The sequence below is a fragment of the Mus musculus genome, chromosome X, assembly GCF_000001635.26.
Source record: "Mus musculus strain C57BL/6J chromosome X, GRCm38.p6 C57BL/6J".
NCBI lineage: Eukaryota > Metazoa > Chordata > Mammalia > Rodentia > Muridae > Mus > Mus musculus.
The window spans coordinates 13,702,456-13,718,986 of NC_000086.7; the positions used below are offsets into that span (position 1 = coordinate 13,702,456).

At 37.0% G+C, this 16,531-nt stretch overlaps 1 protein-coding gene across 23 annotated transcripts in view; it reads right to left on the reverse strand.

Annotated features, from left to right (window-relative positions):
• Positions 1–16,531, reverse strand: part of Cask (calcium/calmodulin-dependent serine protein kinase (MAGUK family)) — a 329,704-nt gene that overhangs the window by 185,376 nt on the left and 127,797 nt on the right. For all 23 annotated transcript variants that reach the window (XM_017318366.2, XM_011247434.2, XM_011247437.2 and 20 more), the window contains exon 3: positions 12,211–12,316. In XM_017318366.2, the coding sequence (XP_017173855.1) occupies positions 12,211–12,316 (106 nt within the window). The remainder of the gene's footprint in view (positions 1–12,210; positions 12,317–16,531) is intronic.

A 16,531-nucleotide genomic window follows, 5' to 3' on the forward strand; every position in this document is an offset into this window, starting at 1 on the left:
AAAAATCTAGAAAGCAGACTGACAGCAATTTAGCAATGCTGAAGAGAAAAACAGACCTGGAAGACAGGTCAGAAAAGGCAAGAGATAAGGATGCAAATTCCAAGAAAGAATGTAGTCTACACATAGAATATTATAAGGCTTATTATCTCTTAAATATATTTAAATGGGTTCCAAAAATGAAAGGGACAAAGGAAGTATTTGAAGAGATAATGGCAGAGAAGTTTCCATAACTACAAATAATATCAACACACTGATTTCAGACACTTACAGAACTCACGTCAAGGTTAAAATACACAGACACAATTCTTGAGATATAGCACAGAGAAAACTTTAGAAAGCCAAAGATGAAGGAAAAATTTAATAGCTTGAAAAATAATACTACTACTTTTAGATAAATGTCAGATTGCTAGCTAAAATTTCAACATCAATGGAAGCTGGAAAAGAGTGAATGATGTCTAATAGGCCAATCTAGACCTCTCCATACAGTGGACAGCCTTCAAACTAAAGGGACTGCAAGAAAAAAAGGAAACTAACAAAAATAGAAGTTTGTACTGAGGAGACTGACACAAGGGGAACAAACTAAGATAAAATCATAGCTATGCTCAAAGAATAAAGAACAAAGATAGGTAAGTGTGGGGTAAATCTAAATGACTAAGTTAAATAAAAGAAGCTGGAAATGATATGAATATATGTACCTCATAATTTATTAATAAAAAATCGTTAAATAAAACATGGGATATAAGTCAAAGGTGATATTCAATGGAATTAATGCATTCTACAGAATTTGTACTTTTCAGGACTATAATTGCTTATAAATATTTGAATGTACTAGGTTAGGAAGTATATTGGAATTTCTGGGCTACTCAGTAAGTAGCATTTAAACTCCCTAATTAAGAAAAAGCTCACAACCATCTATTATGGGATCTGGTGCATTCTTCTGGTGTGTCTGAAGACAGCTGAAACTGTCTTATGTATTTTATTTATACATAAAATAAATAAACCTTAAAAAAGATAAAAGGAAGCTATAATGACAAAAGATTTTAAATTGATCTAAATAAAATAAAGGGAAAGAAAAATGCTAACGGGTACTGCAAGTAGAGTACAATGTATTTATAACCTCAAAAATAAAAGATAATAAAAATAAATGTAATTCAAATAAAACAAACAACCACAAGAAGAAAAGAAAGCACACAAGAAGATGACACATGTAAATCAAGAGGTATGAAGTAGAGAGGCAAGAAGGCTAAAGTATTTGCTGCCAACCCTGATAACCTGAGTTTAACCCCCAGGAGCCAGACAGTGAGAGAATCAACTCCTCCAAATCTCTCTCTCTCTCTCTCTCTCTCTCTCTCTCTCTCTCACACACACACACACACACACACACACACACACAAACACACAAACACACAAACTAAATAGAAAAGTTACGGCTGCAGAGCCCAAAGAACAGGTTTATGCCAAAACTGTTTAGAATCCACATAAAATTGACCCTTTTCCCTAGTAAAATGCAATTGGTAAACATGGCATACTAATGGCCAGAACTTCTTAATATTTCTGCAAACATTTAAAGAATTAAACCAGAAACAGAAACGCTTCTTATAAGAAACTTTTGTTTATGTGAGTTTTATGAACTATATAAGGAAGGAAAAGAAAACCCAGATAAAGAAAGGAGCTTCAACTATTTTATAATGTAATCTAGATATGAAAACATGGTATGGATAGAACAAGAAAATTATAACAAAATTATCCCATAAGCATAAATGTAAACAAAATCCAGCACATATAAGAAGGATTATAAAGCTTATTTATACATAACAATTTAATTGGGTCAACACAAGAATCAACGCAATTCAGGGCATCAATAGATTAAAGGCTGCTAGCATCTGACCATTTCAAGACACGCAGAAAAAAAGCATTTGATGAAATTCACTTCCTATTCACACTTATTATACACAATGTTATTTTCTAGATGCTTTATCTATCACAATAAAGGCAATAAAATGAAAAAGAAACACAACAGAATTATGGGCTGGCAAGATGGCTCAGTGAGTAAAGGCAATTGCTCAGAAGCCTGACTAGCTGAGGTCAATCCCTGAAACCCATATAGTGAGGAGAACCAACTACCATAAGTTGTCCACTGACTTCCATGTGCTCGCAACAAACAAACAAACAAACAAACAAACAAACGAATGAATGAATAAATGAATGAATGTAATTTAAAAAAGAACTTGTATGGAATGAAACATCATCATACGCAAACAATACGATCATGTATTCAGAAAATCCAAATGACTGTACTAATTACCAGAATTAAAGCCTGATGAATGGAAATGGATAGCTAGTACCTAAGAACCAAACTAATAAAACTTACTTAACGAAGCTGTTATCATTATCTAACATGTATTGATCAAAGCCACATCTAATATAGATGTACACAGTCTTTATAAAGAAAGCATACAAATTCATTGAAAGAAGTCAAAGAGCTAAATGGGAAGCTACATATGACGTTAACGAATTAGAAGATTCAATATTAATACTGCAAGCAGGTCAATTATTCTCAAATTGTTATAAAGATTAAATATAAACATTAATGTCAAAACTGCCAATAGTTCTATTTTTTTTTTTTTTTTTGGTGGAAACTCATGGCCATATTCTAAAACATTTTTAGAGAATTCAGAGCCAAGTATGTCCTCCAAGCATGCCTGTAAAGGAATGTAGCTGGAAGGACTGACTCTACAAGGTTCCAGAACTCATAAGACAACAGAGTCTTGGCACAATGCCAGGCATGCAAGCAAGCCAATGGGCTCGAACTGTGCCTGGAAACAATCATTCATATATGGTGTTTGATTTATGGTAAAGGCTATACCACAGAGCAGGTTTTTTAATAACTGCTGGGACAATTGAATCTCCGTATGGAAAGACATGAAATTGGACTGCTATTTTACAGTGTATCTCAAATCAATTCCAGATGGATGATAAAATACAAGAGAAAATATCCATTTTCTCAGGCTTGGTAAATGATTCTTCAGACACAAAAATGCTAACAAAAAGCAAAACAAGTGACGATTACATTAGATTAAAACTACCAAAGTCTCTTTTATTAAACAAAACAAAACTAAAAGAATGAAGATAGAGGATTACAAGTGGCAATCAGAAAGGGCAATGAGGAAAAACTTCATCCCAATTAGCAAAATTAAAAAAAAAAATCTGGCATCACTAAGTATCAGGAGGGCTATACAGTACAGGATAGATAATGAGTGTAAGGAGAAGGCGCTATTAGTAATGACCAACAACATGCTGAAATGACGGCAGTTCAAGGAAAGCTAGGGCTTTCCCTGATATTCATTAACTTTAAAATGAATAAATACTGAAAGTCTGTTCATTGCAATGCTTGCTGTATAGTGATGAAAAGGAATAGATGCACAAAGCAACTTGGATGAGTCTTATAGATCTAAAATATACACTGTGTGACTTCATAGAAAAACAAGGGGCAGTGAATTACATTATGCATGCTGCTTATTTGGATGAGACAGCTGGATAAGCATAAAAATGACATGCATATTAAAGCTGTCGTACAGAAAAAGGGGCTATGGTCACAAAGACTTAGAATTAAGGCTACAGAAATGTTGGCAATTATTTTTATTTCTTGATGTGGTTGTAGCTATGTGGATGTTCCTTTTAGAATAATTCCCTAGTCTGTATTTATGTGCATGTATTATTCTAAATATGGTATATGTATTAACTTAAATCTATGAATATTATGTTTGTTAATAGTCATATTCTGATTACCTAGTAATTCTGTTTAAGTAATTGTAATATTAATTGTCAAGTATCTGTGGTATGCTCAGTCATAAATGGGACATTTATTTCAGAGCCCCACCTTCAAGGCTCTGGTACTGTTGTGGATGGGAGGGCAGAGAGATTGTAAAAGGTAGAGGTCAGGGGGAACCTGAGCTAAACAGTTGTCTTCTGGACATAACAAGACTGAAGCAGTTGTGGCTGCCCGCAGATGATCTGTATAGAATTCATTCGAGCATGGAGGAGGAAGAGGCTTACAAGTACCTACCCCTAGCTGAGTAACAGTTATTGCCAGTTGACACCTGCTGGGCGAGAGACAGTCAATTTTCTTTAAAGGTGTGGCCCCTGGTAGGTGGACCATGCTCCTGTGGATGGCCTTACACTCATGAGTATAAGGTCAGCACAAACTGTACTTAGTGGGTTATTGAATTATCAAGGATGAATCAATCTCTCTCTCTCTCTCTAGATGGCTTAGTAGTTAAGAGCACTGGCTGCTCTTCTAGAGGACTGGGATGAGTCTCAGCACTGAAATAGCATCTCACAACTGTCTGTTAAGGGATCTGATGGCCTCTATAGGTACCAGACATGTACATGGTATGCAGATATACACTCAGGCCAAATACTCAGACATATACAACAATAAAATAATGAACACTTATTAAATATTTATATATAATATATTAAATATTAATATATTAAAATATTATATTAAAAAGAATATTAAATACAGCATCATTTCTAATAAGGAGATTATCAAATTAAATGTGGTATATGCACCTCTAGGTATCTTACTGCAGTCATAAAACACTATTCTCAAAAAATCAATGTCACAAAAATGTATAAGGCTATTAAGTAGAAAAAAATAATCCTAAACACGCCACTGATGAAGGTTTGTGAGTGACATTTTTTTGTGACATTATAATTTTTAACCATTTGTCAATTGGTACAAAGTAGGTATATTGTACCAATTTTATATACTTAAAATTATTTATAATTTTTTAAGATTAATTGTACTTTTAAATTCCAGAAAAAAAATCAACTGAATTAATCCTATGGTATCGGCATATCATTAATTAAAATTATTTTATTTGATTGAAGATCAGATTTAATATGCTGAACAAAAATTACTAGAGCGACAATTTCAAATGTATTTTTCTAATAATAGTATCAGAGTATTCTTTGTTTTCAAATATAACTTAGAAGCTTAAAATCCCTGCTACATTATAAAATCTCAACTAATGATTTGCTTCAGTGATCTGGCCACCTAATTTTTTTCTACTACGTGTTAAAATGATACCATAATTACACTTAAAAGTTAAAAACAACTCCAAACCCAAAGCTTATAATTATCTTCATAAGCAATTACATTTGGTTTGTGGAGCGAGTTAACCAATTAAAAAATCCATCTCCTATTTCTCTGTTTTAGTTTACATAGGATTACCATAGCAGATCTTGTGAAAGTTCTGACATGCCCACTTCCAATGTTGGCCCTGATAGGCAGGCATCTGAGGGCTTGAACCTCAGGAAGTTCTTATCTCACTAACTGAAAGGAATGACTGCCTGCATCTAAACTGCAAACAGGAGTTTTGTTTATGCTGAAAATCTAGTTGGGTTTGGGGAGTCTGGGTACATGCCAGGTATAGGGTACCTATGCAGCCACCCCTGAATAAAGACTCTGGGCATTACGTCTCAAATGAGATTCTCTGGTTGGCAGCAGGTCACAATTGAATTGCTGGAAAAGACCATGGGAAGCTTGTTCCCTGGATCTTATGCACCATTTCCTTTTGTTGCAATAAATCATCCATGGATACAGTAACATTGCATCCTTTTAATCTTTTAAGTGAAGCATCAACCCAAGAGTAGTCTTGGGGACCCTGAAATGGTATTCAGAACAACAACAACAACAACAAAAAAAAATCGATGAAAAATTTTGACCAAGAATCAAGAAAAATGTCACTGTGCTTCACAAAAATAGTAATCTGCATCATCATACATAAAAATATCAAACAGACTAGAGAAGGCTATTTGAGATGTATACATTTAAATAAATTAAGATGCTACAGTCCAGATTTTCATTGTATGATAGGAGACAGAGACATTTTTGCTTAAGTGGCAACTTCGCTGGTAAGTAATAATTAGTTCCACTTAGTTAATGAATTTCACACACATTCTCTTCCCCATGAATTCATATCAGACAAAAAAATTAAAGTCAAAAAGAGCAGTTCCAGCCTATTATCTCCTTTGTAAGCTTCAAAAATACAAACTGAGAATGTTATTTTAAAAGATAAAAAAACTATTGTTTTCATGTCAGACGTGTTTAAAATCCATATTTAATTACTGTAAAATTCTCCCTGTGGTATATGTAATCACACTATAATAAGGTAATTAAAATTCCTTAGCCAGCCAATTTAGGATTTACAGCTTAACTCAAGTACCAGACACTACTAAAAACAAGCCTGAATGTGCTACTGAGAAACAAATATTTAAATTTTTTTTGGAGGGGGAAACACAACTCAGCCCTATCTTCAAATCTGAATCTATATTTTAAAATAAGTTTGGCAAATCACTACAAACAGGTTCATATTTAAGAATAATCCCAAAGCAATGGATATAGTGCCAGCACACACACTTGTCAACTGTCTTCCTGTGAGTGCTAGGGGATTAACAATATACTCTCTAAGCATTACTCCTGCTTTAAAGGTCACGTCTCTCACCTGGTGCCATGAAGACTGCATCTGTTCAAATTGAACTCAGGTATGGGACCTAGATACATGCTTGCCTAAGATACTCTACACAGGATTTATTTTCTGCCTTTCTGTCTCCCTCCCTCCTCCCTTCTTCCTTCCCAAGATAGAGTTTTTTTGTGTAGCTTTGGGGAGTTCTGGAACTCATTCTAGCCACCAACTCAGAAATCCACCTGCCTCTGCCTCTCAAATTCTGGGATTAAAGGTAAGTGCCACTAAGACCAGCTTGAACTAGGCATTCTAAGTTTGGAAATCTACTGCTCTAAATCCTTTCCAGTTCTACAATTCTGGTTCTATGAGTCTATATTTAAGTATGCCTTATATTTACACACTATTTCTTTTTTTTTCTTTTTTTATTAGATATTTTCTTTATATACATTTCAAATTTCAAATGCTATCCCAAAAGTCCCCCATACCCTCCCCCCAACCCCCTACCCACCCACTCCCACTTCTTGGCCCTGGCGTTCCCCTGCACTGAGGCATATAAAGTTTGCAAGTCCAATGGGCCTCTCTTCCCAGTGATGGCCGACTAGGCCATCTTTTGATACATATGCAGCTAGAGACACGAGCTCTGGGGTGTACTGGTTAGTTCATATTGTTGTTCCACCTATAGGGTTGCAGATCCCTTTAGCTCCTTGGGTACTTTCTCTAGCTCCTCCATTGGGGGCCCTGTGCTCCATCCAATAGCTGACTGTGAGCATCCACTTCTGTGTTTGCTAGGCCCCGGCATAGCCTCACAAGAGACAGCTCTATCTGGGTCCTTTCAGCAAAATCTTGCTAGTGTATGCAATGGTGTCAGCATTTGGAGGCTGATTATGGGATGGATCCCTGGGTATGGCAGTCTCTAGATGGTCCATCCTTTTGTCTCAGCTCCAAACTCTGTCTCTGTAACTCCTTCCATGGGTGTTTTGTTCTCAATTCTAAGCACACTATTTCTAGTCATGCATATATCAACTATTTCCTAGGATTTTCTAATATCCAACAACATAATTATGCCATATAAGTTCATGAGTGCAAATTAGAAGGAGTATTGGACACACATAGACGGAGGAAAAGACAGATATGGATACCAAATATAAAAACATGCTGGTAATCCAAATATGTTCTTCAGTCTAGCTTTTTCCTTCATAAGAGCTTCCAGAAAGCCATGAAACAAGAAAATCAATGGGCCTAATTTGATTTCTTTCCTCTTTCCCTATCTATTATGTATTGATGTAACATTATAAAACTGTGCAAATGATCCAGATCCCTCGTAACTTGAGCAATGAGCCCTTGAATGCCAGGGGAGCTTACATCTATTGCCAGAAATATGGACCGGATTCTGGAATAGCTTAATCCACACTGCAGCTGTAGATGCATTCTCTTTCTGGGCCAGTAGGTGGAGGCATACACAAGTGTACCAGCATTGCTCTGTGAGCCATACATAGGATCACAGTTTAGAGTAGTTTTAGAGTAACCTCTTTCTGGTTTGATCCTTTGAATCCAAAAGATCAAGAGGTAGAGAAACTGAGCAAAGATAGCTGTGAAGATAGATTTATAAAATAATGGTAGAGAAGAAGAGTTTGATATTTCTATTTTGGTTCTGGCCTTTTAAGAAGAAATCACTGTTAATTTAGCTGTGAATTTATAATCTACTTTCAGATCCCTAGAGCTCATAAAAAAGTTCTAAATTTAGATAGCTGTCATTTAAGATTCATGTTCAATTAGGAAAAACTGAATGTCAAGTTAATAAGATATGATATTGAGAAATTATTGGTGATTTTGTTAGGCATGATAATAGTGTTATCATTTAAAACAGGAGTGTTTCTGGTGAAATGAAACTGCTGTAGCAATCTACAGTGGCAAATGATAACAGGAAAGGATAGTTTGAACAGAGAATGACAAATGTTTTCATAACTGCTAGAGCTCAGTGCTGACTTTCGTTATATTAGTCTCCCTTTCATTTGAAAATTCCCAAAACAGAAGGTGAAAAAAAGAGAATAGCTACATTCTATTAATTTAGGCTAAGATTAGGATTAGGCTATTGATAAATGTTAATCTTTAATGAGATGTCATCTTCAGTCATTGGATTGTTTTAATCACAACAGTATATAAAATCAGCCACAAAAATCTCATAAGGACTGCATCAATACTAAGAAGCCCAAATCCTAGATTTTATGACAACAAAGACCATCTTCTCTCTACTAGTGTTATTTTAGGGCCCTGATACAAGCAGAATGGGGATCAAAATTTAGGTAAATTTTAACATGTTGCTTTCTTTGCTTGTCATTTTAAGATATATGATTAAATCTGCTTTTAGTTCCCTCAGAATAAAAATATGGATAGAAACAGAGTTCTTGAGGGAAGAATAAAATTAAACCAGAAAAGTGATTTTAAAAGAATCATCTTAAAATTGAGTGAGAAGTTAGAGATCCTCTCTAGTCTCAAAGTAAGGCCCTCTACCTTCAGCCATTTTGGATGGCTACAGATCCTTTTGAGTGCAAGGAGGCAAGTGTGTGCCCTGTGAAGGGAGGGGTTGATGGGGTGAAGGATTTGTAAGAGCAGGACAGGGAGGAGAGGTGGGAGGGGGCTGCAATTGGGATGTAATGTGAATTTAAAAATTGACAGTGGCTTCATTCCTGGACTAAATCTTATCATTAGAGAACCTTTCTTACTTAAAGGTGAAATTTGTCTCTTGTTGATTCTAGTGGTGGCCTCTAATGCCACAGTGAACAAGCACATATTCTTACAGATCACAGTTTTTCAAATAACTGCAGATACTGATTATGTTTTCCCTATATAGGTATCTTAGAATATGAAAATCAATACATTTATGGGCATCTATGATTCCAATGATATTTTTAAGGTGTATTTATTTGTATTTATATGAATACACTGTAGGTGGGGTTGCTGAGAACTGAACTCAAGACCTCTGGAAGAGTAGCCAGTGCTCTTAACCTCTGAGCCATCTCTTCAGCCCAACTTCAATGTGTTTAAGAGCTCTTCCATGCCACAGCACTTCATTTGGGATTTAAGTATGTCTAGAAGTACTCAAAAGCCTTTCCAAGGGACATCTGAACTAGATTTTTTTTTTTAAAAAAATTACCTATTATTATCCTGAGCACCACACTATGCATGTGGAAGTCAGAGGACAACTTCCAAGAGTTGCTTCTCACTTTCTACTTTGTGGAGGCAGGGTCTCCCTTGTTTCTGATATACTCTACTTCAGGCTAGCTTGCTTGACAGCTGCCAGGCTATTATGTGGTGGGGATTTAACTCAGGTCATCAGAACTGGGCAGCACGGCCAGAGCTTTTACCCAGTGAAGCCATCCTGCTGGGCTCCAGAACTAGGATGTTTTAAAGCAATTAATTTCCATTTCCTCCCTTACCATAACCTAGTCTGCCTGAAAACAAATTCTATGGTGTTACTTTTCCTTTCATATTTCTGGATTTACAGTCTGCCTTCTCAAAAGAGCAAGTTCTCTCCCCTATCCTCTAAAGTCTGCCTATCTTCACAGACAGTCAGGGAATGCAAAGCCCCTAGAAGTAGCCTAGAAGCAAAGCCTAGCCCTGAGGAATGAAAGGAGCTCGCACCTCATAGCTAGATAATGTGTTCATAAGAGAGCTTGGACTATTTTAGAATTTAAAATCAACACTTAGACGAATGTCATTGGGATGTCTATTAATGTTTTAATTTTATTTTAAAAAAAGTTAGACTTTTTTCTTTGACAGAAATCAAGTCTGACTGGCTCTATGACATAGGATTTCCTTTGCTAGGTAGATCACATAGTACATACTTCCTTAAATGTGAAGGAAATATAGCTAAAAGAACATTCAAAGTGTTGAAAGAAATTTTCTTACAATAAAAGATTTAATTTTTATTTTAGATTTTATTTTATACATAGGTATTTTTCTTGTATATATGTCTATGTACCACATACATGTCTGGTGCCTACAGAGGCCAGAAGAGGGCAAGGGATCTCTTGCAATTGGAGTTACAAATAGTTGTGAGCTGCCACGTGGGTGCCAGGAATCTAACCCAGGTCCTCTCCAAGAGCAGCCAGTGCTTTTAACCTCTAAGTCATCTCTCTAGCTCCATAATAGAAGTTTTTATATATCAACTTATAGCAGACCCAGCTCAAAATTCTAGCATGCTAGAAGACGGTGACTCTACCCTAATGGACTTTCCGCGTGTTTTTGTTCTGGTGATCCTTTTCTATAAACACTGCGGTGTATTGCTAACCATGAATACTCCAGGGTGAAAAAGTAGTGTGTAAGGGTGGGAGTGTGGCTTTGTTTTGAATTCTATATACTTTCTAATTAATGTGGCCTAAGATTCTATTTAGGATTTCTAAGCTATTGCAAACAACTAATCAAAACATTTACATCTTTCCCAGTAAAAAGTCACTTATGTAGCTGAACTTTTCTTCAATTTGAGTTTCTTTGTTTCAGTTCTTTAGATTCAAACTTCTACATAGATAGGTAAAGTATTAGTGAGCCTTCTATAGGGTGCAACTTGTAAAATGCCTCCCTGAGGTTCCCACTTCTTGCTATGTAGGTCTTGGTATGTGAGCTTGATCCAATGACTCATTTCTAGATAATACAATATGCCAGAAGAGATGTTGTGCAACTTTTGGAATTAGGTTCTAAGGTTGATGTCTATTTTTGTTGCTTGCTCTGTCAAAGCTAGTAGCCATCCTAATTTATGAAGAGGTCCAATGACAAGGGACAAAGGAATGCCTCTGGCCAATGGCTCTTGGGAACTGAGGTCCTCACTCATTACATGATTGCTAGCAGCCATGTGAATGAAATTGGAAGCACATCCACCCTCAGTAGAGTCTTAAGATGCTCTGGCCCTTAACTTAGCATCTTGTGAGTGATCTAGAGCCAGAAGACTTATCTAAGTTGAACTTCATTCCTGATGCTCAGAGAGTGAGGTAATACATGGATATTGCTTAAAAGTCACTAAAGTTTAGAGTAATGTATTATGAAGCAATAGACAATGAATACATGAATACATCATCTTATTTTGATATCTTGAATAGTGAAGCTGGTTATCTTCCTTTTTCTATTTTCCTAATCAAAGTCATGGGTTAATTTTAAATAGAAAGAGATTAAAGACAAAATATTGAATAATGATATCCCATAAAGCTTTACATAATCTCTTTGAACATTTATCCAAGCATCTATAGATTATTTAGTTGTGCTTGGCTCACACTGCTCCATCTTAAACAAACTTATGTGACTGTCAAAGTGAAGTAGCATATTGAAATCAAGACACTGTTAGTGGAGAAGTTTCCTTTTATGGCAATATGATTACATAAAAAGAGAAAGTTATGTGTGTTATTATACATTTTGAGTTGCCAGAGAGACTTTCTATGTGGAATCCTCTACTTTCATCTTCCTCTTCTTCACTAAGATCCAAACTCAAGATTTTGGGAGACTCTAGGTCATTTTAGAGCCTCTTCTCTGAAGAGTACTGACAATGTAAGCGTACTTGGTATGGCCAGCTTTTGTTGCCTTTGCCATTTGTCCTTAAATGAGAAAGTCCTTGTTTTTTACCTGTGACTCCAGGTCTCTTGAATCAGATGAGTCCACAACTGTTGCTAAACTTGAAGAAAAAGGTGTTAAGATTTTCTGCAACCAATATCACTTAAAACTTTACTCGAGAAATAAAATGTCCACTCACAATTCAAAAACCATGTAAAGCATCCCATCTGAGCTATATGTCTCCAACAGCTCTACAATGTGTGGATGCTTCAGCATATGACAGATACTGGCTTCCCGCTTTAGATCTGCAAAACAAACACACAGCACACTTCATTAGGTAGGAACAAGAGACAATTAGAGTGAAGGATGAATGAATGGATGGATGTGATCTATGGTAACATGAAGACTTCTCTGTCTAAAAAGATGAAATCCCCCATTTAAACTAAGCTTATCTTCTCACCCTTTCACATCTATGGCAATACAACATTCCATCTTTGTCAGCTTCCATCCAGATATGGGAGGAAGCTTTTACTAATAAAGGTTCTCATTCCTTTGTGCACAGAATCAGCTTGTCCCAAAGTAAAATAAGTGCATGTATATTCCCACAAACTCTTCCAGTCAAGTTTCAGCCTCCAAATTGATAACTTCTCCTTGATCTGCTGATAAGTAACTCAATTTATTGTTTTGAATTTTACCTTTATCTTACTTTTCCTTAAGCCAGATAAGAATAAAATATAGCACTTAGAGACATTTCACAGAATTTATGTGGAATATAATAAGAAATAGTATGGTTTACACAAAAAGGCACTGTTCCCACAGCTAAAGTTAGGATGAATCAACTGATTAGGTTTTGCAGTGATGGAAAAGGATTTCAGGGTCTTCTGTATTATAAATATTTGGTCTGTTGTTAAATTACAGCTCTAGCCTGGGGAATTTTAAAATATTATCTACAAAACATGTTGACTAACTCAGGATCTTTAAAAGAACAAACAGATAATGCAGGTAGCACTACCATGTATAAGATGAAAGTACTGTTTGCAGCTGGGCATGGTAGCATCTCTTTGTAATCCTAGCACTTGGAAGGTGGAGGTAGGAGGATCAGGAGTTCAAGGCTACCTATACCTAGATGGTGAGTTTAAGGCAAACCTGGGCTACATGAGACAATATCTTATAACAATAACAACTACAAAACAACAACAAAATAATCCTATTTGGAAAACAAAATTAATATCAACATCCTCACATTAATGTTGGGCAGGGACATCACTTGTTTTATATATAACTAAAGTCTTCCACTACTAATAGTGCTAAACCTGTTTGCTGATGCATAAAATACAATGTGGTGTTGTTATATCTGAAAGTAGAAGGGGAGACAAGAGAGTACCAAGTCCACACTGCACAATGCAATAGACAACATGAACTCTTTTTTTGTTTATTAATTCAAACTTAGTCCTGTCATCAAGAGTAATGGTTGCAGATAAAACCTTACAAAACCTACTCACATACAGGCAACATAAAGAAAAGAAGGCAGTACAGAATAGGTACCATGAGAAACGGAAAGATCAATAATACAATGTTAATAAAGTCAAGCACATAGAGAAAATAAAGGTATATAAAGGTTGGAATCTGAGAAAAAGCCATGAACATTCTGAGCTGGTAAAGTTCCAAGGAGAGGTCAGTCAGTGTCAGGAACTAGGGAAGTCCTGAGTGAACGTGTGCTATTGGCATGTGCACAGCTGTGTCTAGGACCCAAAAGTTCCAGACCCACGGGAGTGGCACAGCCTTCCCCAAGTGAGGCTCAGAGGGATGGCAAAGCCTTCCTGGGGTCCAAGTGGGAATGTTGAACATCTAAGAAATAAAGAAGGTGGATATGTAGGGAGCAAATGAAGTCCCGAGTGAATGTGTGTGGTTGACAAGGGCATACATGGCAAGGACTCCAATGCCTTAGACCCGTGGGAAATGGAAACACTTCTCTTGGCTTAGGCTCAAGGAAATGGCAAAGCTTTCCCTCCTGGTTCAAGTGTGCATGTGAAAGTGTATGCAGAAAATGCACACAGTAGCTTTCTCTCTCCTCCACACAATGTTTACAGCTTGAGGACTGTTTCTGTTCAGACACAGTTGCTGTTATGATTGCTAAGCATGCCTGCTTGATTTAGCTGTATACCATAAGCCCTGCCTCTTTGATTCAGCTGTAGATTATAATTATGCTGAGCTTGGGGGTTGGGGGAGTACTACAGCTTCTCCATCCTAGAACACAGACCACTTGATCCCATCTTTTCTTGTATCTGTCCGTTTTTCTTCCCTCATCACTCCTAGGCAGGGTCTTGGAACCCAGGCTATGGAAGGATGTGGCAGGTCAGGGCTGAACTTGGTATACAAGAGACCATTGTTTAATGTTAGATTAAAATTTATCATTTCTCTCACTGAGCTGAAAATTCCAACCATTCTGTGAGGTAGGTACATTGCTGATGAGGAAACTCCCTCAGGATTGGAAACCTGTTCAAGATCACACAGCTCGACAGCTATTACAGGAGTGAGCTTTGAACCCTGACTCCAAAGTCAACAAGCTTTACATTATGCAGTGTTATGGATGTGGGTGTGATCCCAGATAAAGAATCTGGAAGGAAGAAAAACTAGTAGAAGAAATGGCTGGGCCAAAGCAACTTCTGCTTATTTGCTCCCTGTGGTTGTGAAGGCAACACTGTTTGAGGCATTCAGTGGCCCTGCACTGATAAGAAGTGCACAGAATCTGGAGTCAGAAATGGTGTGAATCCTGTCTTTGTCTCTTCCACCTGCATACCAAGTACCGACTTCTACAAATGACTTGCTTTTAGTCAACGAAATGGGAATGGTGAGAGGTCATGTGGTACCTTCAGAGTCTACTAATTGGTTTCAAAGGGCAGTGCTAAGATCACAACAAGTAGCCATGTGGGAGAGGATCATGTAGAACACAGCATGTGGGGGAAGAGGCCAAAAGGTGTGTGTGTGTGTGTGTGTGTGTGTGTGTTCACCTCGAAAAAGGGGGAAAAAAAAGGAAAAGACTGAGGCTGAGGAAAAATGCCTTTATGTTCAAAACCAGTTGGGAAGGCCCTGCAGGAGGAGAGGGTCAAGCAGTTGCAGGGCTTGTGTAGGGAGCTGCTAACTAACCATGAGGAAGGTCTTTAACAAGTGTGCTGGAGGGCCAGACTGAGCCTAATGACATCAGATACCTGTATGGCTCTCTCTTCTCAAGAATGGTCTGCTTCCCAGCTCCAGGGAAAACGTTTTATCTTCTCTCTAGAGTCTCGTTTTATCAGAGGTCACCCTTTCACATTAGTGACTCCTTCGTTTCTGTTCTGATGCAAGGCAGTTTTAACTCTGCTCTGACACTCATGAAGCAAACACATTGAGTGTTTGCCACAATCAAGCCTGGTCTCTTTTCCACTCTGCAGTTTCTTTTCCATTTTGTCCCTTTCATGCAACTACACCATGCTTCAGTTCCCACTCTGCTACATGACAGCTTTGTTACACTGAAAGCTTTTAGTAGAAACAGATCTGCCAAACGCTGCCCTGCGCTCCGCATGGCGAAGGGCTGAAAAAGCTCTTAGTTTAATACCTACCACTCTCCAAACAAAGGCAAAATTTCTGGGGCCCCTGCTTTCCAATAACAGTGTGACATAAATGTCGGTGAATCTGACATTTTGTAGCCAAAATGCTGACAGGATAGCACAAAACTGACAATATGAAAATAAATTTGAGATGATAGGGACAGCAATGTAAAAAAAAAAAAAAAGCACAATTGTTTTCCATAATTCAAGTATCAAGTAAATAGTGCAAATAAAAACCATCCTTTTAAAAAACAAGTATCAAAATGAAAATTAAATCAAAGATCTCAAAAAAGCATGAATATATTGTATATGCATTTTAACTTTAGAGTCCAGAAGAAGGAAACTCAAATGGCCATTTGAAAGTGTGAGTAAGAGAACATGCACCTGTTGAGTGCTGTTAAGTCCATGATAACATAGTGGGGTAAAACTACTGTTTGCCTACATGGTGACTCATGAGGCAGGGATGGAAGAGCTGGAAAGCAGATGGTAATACTTTGGCATGACTGTGTGAATGCTTACAGATGCTACCATGAAACCCACCTGTGAGGAACGTGGCTTAGTGGGGCCATCTCTGCTTGGAGTGACTGCTTGGTTAGTCACTGGCAGCCTTCACCTTCCTCCCTCCCCCCTTCTCTTCTCCCTCTTCCTTAGGAAATTTTTGAAAGAGACTTTCAATCCTCGATTTCTATATTTAGTGCCTTCACATTTAACTATGTAACTATATTTAATCAACTCATTTCCTTTTAAAAGAGGCACTAATGATACTTAATTTTATAGCTCAAGTCAGTAACATATTTAAATTAAATCAGCATACTATACAAACTTAAAACTACTATTAATTTCCTAAGAAGTTTGGGCTGACCAATAGCAATAATATCGTGAGTGCCACTGCACGGTACTAATAAATAGTACTCTTAAATAAGGGAAAGCTAG